This window comes from Gopherus evgoodei, chromosome 4 (assembly GCF_007399415.2).
Source record: "Gopherus evgoodei ecotype Sinaloan lineage chromosome 4, rGopEvg1_v1.p, whole genome shotgun sequence".
In the NCBI taxonomy this organism is placed as follows: domain Eukaryota; kingdom Metazoa; phylum Chordata; order Testudines; family Testudinidae; genus Gopherus; species Gopherus evgoodei.
The window spans coordinates 32,095,036-32,108,059 of NC_044325.1; the positions used below are offsets into that span (position 1 = coordinate 32,095,036).

At 47.0% G+C, this 13,024-nt stretch overlaps 1 protein-coding gene across 1 annotated transcript in view; it reads left to right on the top strand.

Annotated features, from left to right (window-relative positions):
• LGMN (legumain) overlaps positions 1–13,024 on the top strand; it is a 45,130-nt gene that overhangs the window by 17,488 nt on the left and 14,618 nt on the right. Inside the window, exons 3-4 of the mRNA XM_030558886.1 lie at positions 11,086–11,183; positions 12,309–12,390. Coding sequence (XP_030414746.1) covers positions 11,086–11,183; positions 12,309–12,390 — 180 coding nt within the window. The remainder of the gene's footprint in view (positions 1–11,085; positions 11,184–12,308; positions 12,391–13,024) is intronic.

Genomic DNA, 13,024 nt, shown 5'->3' on the forward strand with positions numbered 1-13,024 from the left:
TCAGGTCTGCATTAGAAACTTTACCAATATGTGCTGAGTCTACCAGCTTCTATATAAGGAGCCCTTTACTGGTATAGCATATTGGCAAAGTGCTCCTATTGTGGATGCAGATTGCTGGCAAAGCTGTATAGTAAAACCACTCACTATGAACAAAACAAGCTGTATGGGTAAAACAAAGTTTTGTCTATCTCGCTATGCCTATATGAGGAGCTTTTACCAGCACAGCTATGCCAGTCAGGATCCAGTGCCCCAGGCTGACACAGCTGTGCCAGCAAAAGCACCGACTGTAGACCTGGCCATAGTAATGTCAGCAGGGGTATGTGCAGAAATTTAACTTTGATTCCTTTTGGTTGGGGGTGCATGTTCTGTGCCTTCCCCTCGCCCCAGTCTTTGGAGGAGCCCGCTTCTCCTGTCCCCCGGCTGGAGCTTGCTCACTTTGACATTCAGAGCACTGGGCAGAAATCACATTGCATCAAACACCTACCGTGGGCCTTCGCAAGGCTTTGTTTTAAACAGTCCGATTCCCCTGGTCCACACTAGTTCTAAGTCAGCTGCCAGCACTGGCTGAGGTAGAACACCGCTCCCACCCCCATCTCCGTGGAGGGGGAGAGGCAAGAGACCCCGCTGCAGCTGGGGTGATCCACAGGAAGGGCCCAGCACGTGTCCAGAGTCATCACCGCCACTGGAAGAGGGTGGCACCTCATCCAGCCGCAGCTCGCACCCAGCCCTGCTTTATGCCTCAACCCTCCTCTGGCCCTGGCAGGAGCTCGCTCTTCCCTCCCACCCCCTGCCCTGACCCAACAGGGCTCGCTCTTCCTTCTCCATCACCACGGCCCCGGGACTGAGAGAAGCTCACTCACCTATCCCTGCCACTGCTACCCCAGGGCTGGAGGAATTTTGTGCACCTGACAGTTATTGGGGGGCCCATGCCACTGCTTCTTCCCTAACTTGTGCATGCCCCTGAATGTCACTTAGGGCTGATTTTTTGAGACATTTGTAAATTGCCAAAAACCCTATTCTCAGTATAGTTATACTGGCATGAATGCTTATTTTGCTCGCCAAACTGGTCCAAGGTACACCTGCAAAAGCACACTTTTGCCACTATAAGCTGCATCAATGCTAGCAGGCCTTTTTATCTATATAGCCATACTGACAAGCCTTTTCAAATATAGACCTGGCCGTGGGTATTGTAGGCAGGGGAGGCTATAGCTCCCCAAACAGCTTAGCATGGCTCTGCCCATGCTTCACCAGGCCCCCTCCTGCCTGCTGCTCCCTTCTGTAGCTGAGAGCTGGGGAAGGCAGATTGGGGCCCATGGTGCGCAAGGCCATGACATCCATCCTCCAGGCACTGGGACCATGCTGAGGCTGGGGGCTTCCCGGCTGTGTTGCCTGCCCAGCACTGGGGCCGGGGGCATTCTGGCCACACTGCCCGCCTGCCCAGCACTGGGGCAAATGGTGGGGCGATGTGCTCTGGGCTCTGGCAGGGGAGCAGAAGGGGAAGGGCCTCAGGCAGAGGAGGGAGGGGTTGGGGGCTAGCCTCCCCCTAGGGCGCGTTCGCCTGCCGCCCATGGACCTGGCCAAAATAACTAGCCGCTTTTGAAAGTCTTGGCTATGCATGCCTTCTTGTTCCATTCTTTATGCAAATGCAGCTGAGAAAGAAATAGGGAAACCTAAAAGCTTAAGGTGCAGTGAAGAAACCCTAATCTCCTTCTAGGCAACAGAGTGTGACAGCAGTTTCTCTCTGAACAATGAGTAAACAAGTGAATTCAGTTGTCATTAAGAAGACTGTCTCCCACTGTTTTTAAAAAGTGCCTTAACTCCTACTGATGCTATGTCTACACTGCACAGTTAACCCAGAATTTTAAGGACTAGATCAGCCTCACCTGGGTGTGAGCATCTCCACTGGAAACCATAGCTGAATTACTGTGTCCTCAGTGTTTCTGCAGTCACCTGTGTGCTGGTAAAAGACTCTTAAGTAGACTTGGCCTTTAGGACCCCAAAATGAGATGCTTTAAAGGGATCTGATTTTTAGAGACTGGATACCTATGAATTTTGAATATCAGACTCCTTTAAAATATGTTTGGGGACCGAAAAAACACTACTCACTTGAAAACTTTGGCCTATTTTAGACAAAAATTGATGTTTTTTTAAAAAGTTTTTTCGAAGATCTGCTTGGCATCTTATTCACAAAGGATTCAGTCATCCTTTTTGTGGTGACTGAGAAATCTCCGAAGAGTTGGTCAGTGATTTATGTGTACCTTTATTTTGGGCTGCATCTAAGGGTATACCTGTTGTACCAATGTAATTACACCAGTATCTCTCTCCTTATTCTGGAATAAGAGTGCTTTTTTGGCATAGCTTGAACTGCTTCCAAAGTGACAAACTAAACCAGAAAAAGACCTTCTTTTACCAGAATAAAAGTAGCCCATGGGGAGTTGTGGTGGTCTGACAATGGTTTAAATTCACATCCTATCTTGTGTGGGTGTGACTTCTCCATGTAGATAAGCCCTAAATGTACAGAGACAGCAGCTGACAATGGTTAGGAAGCTGCATCAATTATATTGTTCTATAGAAAAGAGCTAGTGTTTTGCACTGAGGTTTTACAGTGTTAATGCTTGGCATCACCCTTATTTCCGCTGCAGTAAATGAGTCCTATGCAGGAAAAAAAAGTGTACTGGAAAGGACATTGATGAGAAAATGAGTTGCTCTAGTCTGCTTTGAATGTACATATAATTAAAAAAACCTTCCAAAACAAATACTGCACACACAATCTGCGGGAAGAGGGTGAGATAACAAGTGAATCATAGGACAGATGTTAGTCACATTTCTTAAGGTACTACTTAAGATACTTTAATGATGAGGACTGTTTAAGACAGGGGTTGGCAATCTATGGCACGCGCGCCACCTTTGGCACACGAGCTGATTTTGCCTGGCATGTGGCTGCCAGCCAGGGTCCCGGCCGCCGGCCCCGTTCAGCGCGCGGCCGGCTGAGTGAATTGGAACCCAAGGCCAGCAGAGGCTGAGCGGGGCCGGCAGCCGGGACCCCAGACCGGTGGCAGGCACGCCCCCTTGCTCCCCCCGCTCGGGTTCTGCGGCCCCCGGGAGTGAGAGCCGCCAGGACACGGGGCCCTGAGCATGCTGTGGGAGGCGCAGCGGCAGCAGCTCACACTCCCAGGAGCTGCAGAACCTGAGTGTGAGAGGGGAACCAGGGGGCACAGGGGGACCACTGCCCTCATGCATCCGCTGCAGGAGTTCCCCCCAGGCGGTGGGGGGACTGGGCTCCCTCCTCACCGCACTCGGGTTCTGTGGCTCCTGGAAGTGTGAGGAGCCACTGCCGCCGCTGCCCCTCTTACAGTTTCCCCCTCCCGCTGCCTCAGCACTCCACGTGGAGTTTTGCCTCCATGTGGAGCCAGTGTCTGATCGACATGGGCATGGTAAGGGGTGTCCCGGGGGGCAGTCAGGGAGCAGGGGGAGAGTTGGATGGGTCGGGAGTTCTGGGGTCCTGTCGGGGTAGGGAGTGATTGGATGGGGCATGAGAGTCCTGGGGGTCTGTCTAGGGGCAGGGGTGTGGATAAGGGTTGGGGCAGTCAGGGGACAGGTAGGGGAGTCTCAGGAGGGGGCAGTCAAGGGACAAGGAGCAGAGAGGATTAGGTAGGGGGTGGGGTTCTGGGAGGCAGTTAGAGGCAGGGGTACCAAGAGGGGGCAGTTGGGAGACAAGGGGGGGGTTAGGGGTTCTGACGGGGGCAGTTGGGGTGAGAAGTGGGATAGAGTGGATGGGGGCAGGGCTAGGGCAGGGCTCTCCCCTCTTTTTTGATTGTAGAAAGATGGTACCCCTAGGCGAGGGAGAAGCAGGGGGGCGCATGGGGGCTGGCAGCCGCATACATCCACTGCAGCCTTCAGGAGCCCCACTAGCGGCACCGCCACCTTTGCAGGGCTGCTGTCCCCCTCCACCACCCTGGCTCCTCCATGGCTGGGGCTCGCTGCTGCCGCAAGCCTTTGTTCTGGCTCGCCACTGCCTCTGGAAGGCGGCTCCTCCCTGCCGAGCTGCTGCAGCGGCCCAAGCCCGGCAAAGCCAGTGAGTGGACTCGGGGCGGAAGCCACTGGGGTGGGGTGGGGAGGGCTGGGGGGGGGGGGCTGTGCACCCTCCAGGGGAGTTCAGGAGGCGGGGAGGGAGGAACCTGGTCTGGGGAGCAGCCCCTGGACACGGCTGGCCCCTGGGGTCTATAAAGGCTTGTTGGGATTTGCCCCTCAATGAACTGAAGTGCAAGGGGCGGGAGCGCAAGGTGGAAGTTTTGCCCAGGGTGCAAAATATCCTTGCACTGGCCCTGCCTCAGGGGGTGCATACACCCCAGGTTAAGAATCACTGCACTAAACTGATAAGATATGCATTTTAATTTAATTTTAAATGAAGCTTCTTAAACATTTTAAAAAACTTGTTTACTTTACATACAACAATAAGTTATAGACTTATAGAGAGAGACCTTCTAAAAATGTTAAAATGTATTACTGGCACGCGATACCTTAAATTCGAGTGAATAAATGAAGACTCAGCACACCACTTCTGAAAGGTTGCCGACTCCTGGTTTAAGAACTGATACAGAACAGAATAACATGAAAAGGAGTTCCACAGAGCAGATGCAAGAAATGTAAATGATAAAATGTGGTGTTAACACCGAAAGGAGTAAAAACAGTCACGCAAACAACAAACATGGCTATGAGAACAGAGCAGGAGGATGTGTTGGGGGGAAGATAAGTAACCAAATGAGATTTTAGACATATCAAGCGGTAGTAATGGCACCAAAGTGCTGAGGAGGAGGTTGAAAAGTGCAGAGAAAAGATGCTGAAGCAATGCTGGGGGAGAAGAAAGGGCCAGAGTATGGAGGAGGGTATAACAGGAGCAACAAGTGCAAATAATCTAGCTGAGGCTGCTGCCCTATCTAGATTAATATGATGTAAAGCCTAGCCTACAGAAGTTTACCAGCATAGCTATGTCAGTTAGGAGTGTGGTTTTTTTAACCGATATAGCTATACCAGTAACAGCTGTAGCCTAAATACAATTATATTGATATACCTGTGCTTATACTAGTTCCACAACCTGGAATAAACTATACCAGTATAAACACAGTTTTTATATCTATATCTATCTATCTATATAGATATCTATATCAGTTCACTGATATAACTGAATCCACATGATAAGGTTTTGATGGTTTAACTATACAGGCAAAGCCTAATATAGACAAGGCTAAGGCAGAATATGCAAGTCCTCACTTTTTGCCTTTTAAATATCTCCCAAAATATCCCCCCCTTTCTTCAACTGACATCTATTCTGATTAGTAGCAGTAGTACTAGGACCACATGGAGGTCTGATGAGGTGCCATTTGTGCCTATTGTTTTACAATCACAGGGTAAAAAGATATTTCCCCAAAATGTTTTACCATCTAATTAAGTCAAGATGTAATAAGTGAGTGTAACAAGCAATAAGGAGAAGAAGAGAGAAGACCAAGGAAATTCATACAAACCAGTTTACAAAGGCTAGTTATGTCCACAATTGAATGGTTCTGAGTTGGTTAATATTTGTACATCAGAAGTTTGTTGTCCATCAGTTTGGAGCTTGTTTTTACAGGGAAATGTACTGTAATTATACCACTATAGTTATATTGGTATAATTCTTAGTGTAGACACACTTATTCCGAAATGAGAGTGCCTTTCTCTAGTATAGTTTGTCAGTATTGTGTAGTTTAGTTATACTGGTATGGTTATGCTGACAGAGTTCCCTATGAAGCTAAGCCCATAGCCATTTACTGTAGGCACCACAGAAGACGTAGATCTTTGGGAAGGATTTCAAAGTCAGAAGAGTAACTGCACAGATTAGCCTTTCCAGTTGTCTTTTTCCCTAGCAAACCTCACACACGTCCGCTTCATATCTTATGTTTTTACCTTGATCTCTCCTATTCTTTTCTTGTCTGTTGTCAAGGTCTGTGTTTAATGTAAACAGTTTGGGGCAGGGACTGGTGAAGTGCCATACAGATGTCTGTTGAAATATAAATATTTAAGTTTACAGGGCTAGGTGGAAGAAAATCTAGTCTGAAGTAATAGGAAATATAACTCTTTTAGCAAGGACGATTAGATTTCCAAAGTAAATCATGTGAAGAGATTGTGCTACAGCAGATTTTTTTAAAAACATGGAATGTACCTCATCTTATCCTGGAATCTTGCACAATTACCACTCCTTCTCTGTGTCAGACTAGACTATGAAGACAGGGCTTTTCCTATATTATTAACATTTCACTAGTATAACTAAATTGATCTAATTAAACCAGGTCAAACCCCTAATGTGGACACTGCTGACGCAGTTTAATCTTTGCTTTGCATGTCCTAATAAATTACTGATTTAGGCTAAACCAATAAAAGTGAAGTTTAATCATTTTCAGTGTCTACGTCAGGAGTTCTCTCTGGTTTAAGTGGATTGATTTAATTAAATCTGTGCAACTTTCCTAATGTTGACTAGATCAAGGGTGGGCAAACTATGGCCTGCGGGCTGTTTAATCTGGCAGCCGCCCGCCAGCTGTTTTAATCTGGCCCTCAAGCTCCCACTGGGGAGCAGTGTCTGGGGATTGCCCCCCCTCAGACGCTCCAGCCAGGGAGCGGGGTCGGGGGCCACTCTGTGCTGCTCCTGGAAGCAGCGGCATGGCCCCCCTCCAGCTCCTATGTGTAGAGGCAGCCAGGGGGCTGTGCTCTGCACACTGCCCCGCCCGCAGCCCGCACAGCTCTCATTGGCTGTGAACCACGGCCAATGGGAGCTGCAGGGGCAGTGCCTGCAGACTGGGCAACATGCAGAGCTGCCTGGCTGCGCCTTGCATAGGAGCTGGACAAGGGACTTCCAGGAGCTGCTTCCGGGAGCTGCTTGAGGTAAGTACCGCCTGGAGCCTGCACCTCTGAGCCTCTCCCCGTGCCCCAACCCCCTGGCCCAGTCCTGATCCCCCTCTCACCCTCCGACCCCCTCGGTCCCAGTCTGGAGCACCCTCCTGCACCCCAAAACCTTCATCCCCAGCCCTACCCCAGAGCCTGCACCCCCAGCTGGAGCCCTCATTCACCCCCCCACACACACTCCACCTCTCTGCCCCAGCCCAGAGCCTCCTCCAACAACCTGAACTCTTCATTTCTGGTCCATCCTGGAGCCTGCACCCCCAACCGGAGCCATCACCGCCTCCCACACCCCAACCCCAATTTTGTTAGCATTCATGCCTGCCATACAATTGCTATTCCTAGATGTGGCCCTCGGGCCAAAAAGTTTGCTCACCCTGGACTAGATAATAGGAAGGGGTTAGAATTAAAAAACAAACCCCACCATCACACAAAGCATAACCTGAAAGAAAACCTCTCTTGGTATAATGCTATTTGAAGTTCCACCAAAATGTTGAAAAATGCATTTCAGGAAATGTCATAGTTATCTAGGAGTAGAGGAGACTTATTTTGTCAGTAGTCCTATTGTAGAGCTAAAATAATTTGATGGTGAGGGAAGTTTCAAAAACAAAATATTAGTGCTTTCCTAGCGGAGGCGTGTATTTTTAATATAAATCACTTTAATGTACATTGTAATTTCTGTTATAAAGAAGAGATTTAAGTATAGCAGCCGTGTCTCTCTTTAAAGGAAATCTGCACATTCATATCCTGTTTATAATAAGGGCAGGAGTTTGATTAGAAATTCTGTAGTTTAGCTTTTCACAGAAATTCTGTTTATATACTCTTAAGATACTTAAAGTTATTCCACAAAGAATGTGTAATAAGATGGAGGAGAATCTTTCCTAGCTCAAAATGCTGATCAAGTTAATTTTTCAGATGTCAGACCACATAAATCATAACTGTTTAGGCCAAGCACTTAATCATTTAAGGTCTAATCCAGAGCTCACTGAAGTCAAGGGGAGTCTTCCATTGACTCGGCTCGACTTTGGATCAGGCCTTCAGTGCATGGGATTTTAGTTTAGATTTCTTTGCAGAAGGCATTATGTTCCCAGTAACCTTTCACTGAAGTCTATTGTGCATAAGAAAGCTCTACAAAAACATTCATGTAATTAATGGCTTTTTTCCCCAGTCAGGACTTGGGGCAATTGGATTTTAATTGTACAGCGATGGGTACTATTATTGTCAGTAGCCATTTCTGTGCTATAATCTAATTGCTCCAAGCCTTGATTGGAAAAAAAAAATTGTATTAACATAGCAGGCAGGAGTGCTAGTAATGGATGAGAAGGACCCTGTTATGCTAGGCCAGCGTTTCTCAAATGTGGCCACCGTGACCACATGTGGCCACTAGGAGCTTTTCTTGTGGCCACAGCCTCCTGGGCTGTGATGGGGGCAGTACAAAGGAGAGCCCCCTCCCCTCCCTGTTGCTCCTGGATGCTGAGGCAGGCAGCAGGGGTCGGGCCCTGTCTCAGTCTGGAGTCATGTGGGACATAACGCTGGAGAAGCAGGTAGCCAGCAAGTTCCCCACCTTCCCATGGGTGGCAGGGCTCAGGCTTTGAGCTTCAGCCCTGGGGTGGCGGGGCAGCAAACTTTGTCTGTGGAGCTTCAGGCTCCAGGCCTGGGCTCTGACCACATGGCTTCAGGCTCTGCCTCTGGATCCTGTCCTCTGGCCATGGGACTCTCAGCTCTGGCCGCAGGACTTCAGGCTCCAGCCCCCTACTGCCTCTCCCAGCCCCATCTCCCCTGGACCAGAGAAGAACAAGAATGATTAAAGGTCTTGAGAACATGACCTACAAAGGAAGGCTGAAAGAATTGGGTTTGTTTAGTTTGGAAAAGAGAAGACTGAGAGGGGACATGGTAGCAGTTTTCAGGTATCTAAAAGAGTGTCATCAGGAGGAGGGAGAAAACTTGTTCACCTTAGCCTCTAATGATAGAACAAGAAGCAATGGGCTTAAACTGCAGCAAGAGTGATTTAGGTTGGACATTAGGAAAAAGTTCCTAACTGTCAGGGTGGTTAAACACTGGAATAAATTGCCTAGGGAGGTTGTGGAATCTCCATCTCTGGAGATATTTAAGAGTAGGTTAGATAAATGTCTATTAGGGATGGTCTAGACAGTATTTGGTCCTGCCATGAGGGCAGGGGACTGGACTCGATGACCTCTCGAGGTCCCTTCCAGTCCTAGAGTCTATGAATCTATGACCCCACTGTGTCCCCCAACTCTCCATCCATGGCTTAATTTGCCAGGACTGATTAAGTCTTTTGTGAAAAGTGATACTAGTGTGTTTGTTAATATCACTTTTCACATCAGACTTACTAGCTGCCAATAAATAAATTACTATTTGGACGTGTATATGTGCATATTTATTTGATTATCCTAAAGCTAATCAAGTATTTTAGGAAAAAGTGAGAGAGAGCAGCCATCAGCAAGAATTGGCTGCACTCTGAGGCCACCAAAAAATTTGTCCTGAGAACCCCTGTGCTAGGCGATGTACAAATAAAAATATTGTTCCTGCCCCAAAAAGCTTACAACCTTAGTTGACAGTGGATAACAGATGGATAAAGGCCAGTGGTCCCCAAACTTTTCAGGGTTGCGTCCCCCATTACAGGGTCTGTGCCCCCCCAGAGCCTGCTGGGAGCGGGGCCATGGCTTGGAGGGAGGGATGTGGACAGCGGTAAGGGGATTGAAGCTGGGGTCACAGCTGGGGGGCTGGGCCAGTGGGGCCGGGGCCAGGAGCAGAGCTAGATGGCCCTCCCTCTCCACCCCTCTTAGGGGCTGGCCCAGGCCTCAGCTGTGCCTACCTGAATGTTCCTCCATGCCCTCCCCCAGTGGGGTGCCCCCCAGGATTTGGGGACCTCTGATATAGACAAATAGATTTGGGTGGCACAAGGAAACAGTAAGACTCTGTTGATAGGCAGAGGTCTCAACTGCCTACCCATTGTCAAGTTTTTCGTAGGTATTATAGCAAAGAGTTTTAAGGAGGAATTTGAAGGTGGATAATGAATTAGTTTTGCAGATGTTTACAGGAGGCTTCTCCCAAGCATGGAGGGCAGCCTGGGAGAAACCCCTAATGTGCTTGTTTGAAAGTTTAACAAGTGGGTGGTGGTGATGAAGACTGGTATTACCAGGGCCGGCTCCAAGCACCAGCTCAGCAAGCAGGTGCTTGGGGTGGCAAAGGGGAAGAAGCGGCACATCAGGCACTTCGGCGGTGGGTCCCTTGGTCCCTCTCAGAGGGAAGGACCTGCCACCGAAGAAGAAAGCGGCACGGTGTAGCTGCCGCTGATCACGGCTGCTTTTTTTTTTCCTCTCTCTCCTTCCCGCTGCTTGGGGCACCAAAAACCTTGGAGCTGGCCCTGGGTATTACTGGCCTACCAAAGATAAGAACTGACATTTCAATTGCAAAGAAGAGATAATAGGTAGGGTGGGGACAGGCTGTGAAGGGCCTTGAAAGTGAATATAAGCAGTTTATGTTTGATGCAATGGAGAAGAGGAAGCCAGTGGAGGGATTCAAAAAGAGGGATGACGTGGTCAAAGTGGCAGGCTAGGAGAAAGCCATTAAGCCTTTGATGACAGCTGTGTGCTCAGGCTTTCCGGAGGCTCTCAATCCTTTATATTTACAAGTAGTTACTGAAAGCCCATGCTGTTGCACGGTTGTCATTCAGAAAGTCGTGTGTGTAAAAAAAGCTGAAAATGGGGCCCTTGTGTCCCATACACCATGTTGTAGGGAGAAGTATTGCTGTTTGTACATGTTTCCCAAAGTCTGTGCACAAAACTTGCCCTGGCTGGAGGCACAAGCATCTTTTTGCAATCCCCAGCTTCTCTGATCAGCTGCCACATTCCACCTGCCACAGAACCTTTGGACTCCAACATTCCATCCTTTTCTCACAGCCACCAGTGGTGATAGAATCTGGTGATATTCTGAACAGAAAGAGCTCCCAGCCATGATTATAACTGTTTTCATCCCTTCACACTGACTCAAGACATTTTAAGCTTCACAGTGACAATTGTGAAATCCTGTTATTTAGATGAGGATGGTGGTCCAGATTTTTTTTAATACAAAAAGCCTATAAAGTGATTTTCTTTTGTTCTCAAAGATTAACAAGGACATTCTGCTCTATTTCAGGCTGATGTATGCCATGCTTACCAGATTGTACACCGAAATGGAATTCCAGATGAACAGATCATTGTTATGATGTACGATGACATTGCAGATAATGAGGAGTAAGTGAAGAACATAGCAAGAATATTAAACTATATATTGCATATTTTTTTCCTGTTCCATAGTTAGCAATAGTACTTTGTGTGTATATAGCACCTCAAAAAGAAGAATCCTAAGCATTTCACAGAATATGTACAGGGACCACTTCACCCATCACTGAAATGAGTTCACGTTAGGATGTGTGCCTTGCAAATTTCTGAAGAGTAAGATCCTGATCTCAGTTATAGCAGTGTAAATTCAGAGCTCTTCAGTAACTTACTTTTGCATGTTGTGATACAAGTAAACAAACTTAATTTTTATTATATGTAGTAAAAATTATCTGTTATGTAGTACTTTACAGTACAGACATGTCTATTTGGTGTGGATATCTTTAAGGGCCATTTTCAGCCTGTTTAGTCCCCAAAGCTTACTTTACATGAAAAAAGGAAATTCCCATGCATCATCGGATTTGGTATCGTTTGGCCATATTTGCGTTTATAATGCAACCAGCTCTTGCATTGCACTTTTCACATTAAATCTTGAAATGCTGTACAAAGGAGGTCAGTATTTATGTGCAGCTGCACCCAGTTTCAGTGATAGCCCTTCACTCTGGACTAATTTCAACACTCAGCTCTAAGTTTTGGTTCCTAGAAGCTGTGTGGGCACAGTGACAGCCACACCTTAGTCAGCTGCCTTAATTGATAAACTGAACTAGCTGACGCTAGCTGGTTAATATTTTGCTATCAGTGACTGCAATTACACAGCACTGGCAACAGTTCAGGTGTCAAAAGAGAGTAAAACTATTAAAAAGCAGAACCAGCAAGGGCTATTTCAAGCACCCAGGATGAAAATCCAGGGATTACAGCCATCACAGACCATGTCCTGCACCCTCAGAACAATTTACCTGGTCTTGCCACTGGGTTCATGGGGCCTGAGCTGGACATATGTAATTGATAAGGCACAAAGACCTCTACATGATCATTCAAAAATCAGTTTTAAAGAGTGATGCTTTTGTTAATAAATATGTACAAATATTTGGGCTTGATCTTGTCGACGTTTCATGACCTTTTAATATTTTTCTAGTTAATTTGTTGGCACTGTATGGCATATGATTTATTCTTAATACGTGTGTCCAACTTAATTTTCAGAAATCCAACCAAAGGCATCATCATCAATAGACCCAATGGCACAGATGTGTACAAAGGAGTGCCAAAGGACTATGTACAAGAGGTAGGACTGAAGTAATCTACTATTCACCAATATGTATGAGATTGAACATTCTCTAGTGACCCAAGTAAATCTTTTCTCACCCCCCAGGCTGTTAGATATTCCTGAATACATTATTAAGCCTCTGGTTGATACAAAGCACTGGAGGGTTTTCATCCAGCTGGATGGTTTGGCCAACCTTTCCTAACCAGGATGTAAACAGAGGGCATATTAAAGTGGAGCAGAAACTATAACAATAGACTATTCCATTATTTCTGCACCATGCTCAGAGTGAGGGGAGGGTAAATTTTACAATTAAAAAAAAAATCAATAGCTCAATATGTAAACATGCACTGATTAAATTTCACTGTAGATTTGATGAAACAATCACTCATTGAGTGTATGGCTCAGTAGCCCAATATCTGAGTAATTTACAAGTTGCTACTAAGAGTATGTCTACACTGCATACTCCTTATGGCAGTATATAGAGTATGTATACTGTATGCTCCCTTAGAATAGGTCTGAAGAGCAGTGTAGATGGTGAAGCACAGGCAGAGTGAAGACAAGCCTGAACTCTGGGGGTGAATACCCTACGCAGCTCTACATGTCGAAGCAGTGCCTCCCATCTACATGGCTATTTTTAGCAGTGTAGTGTCCC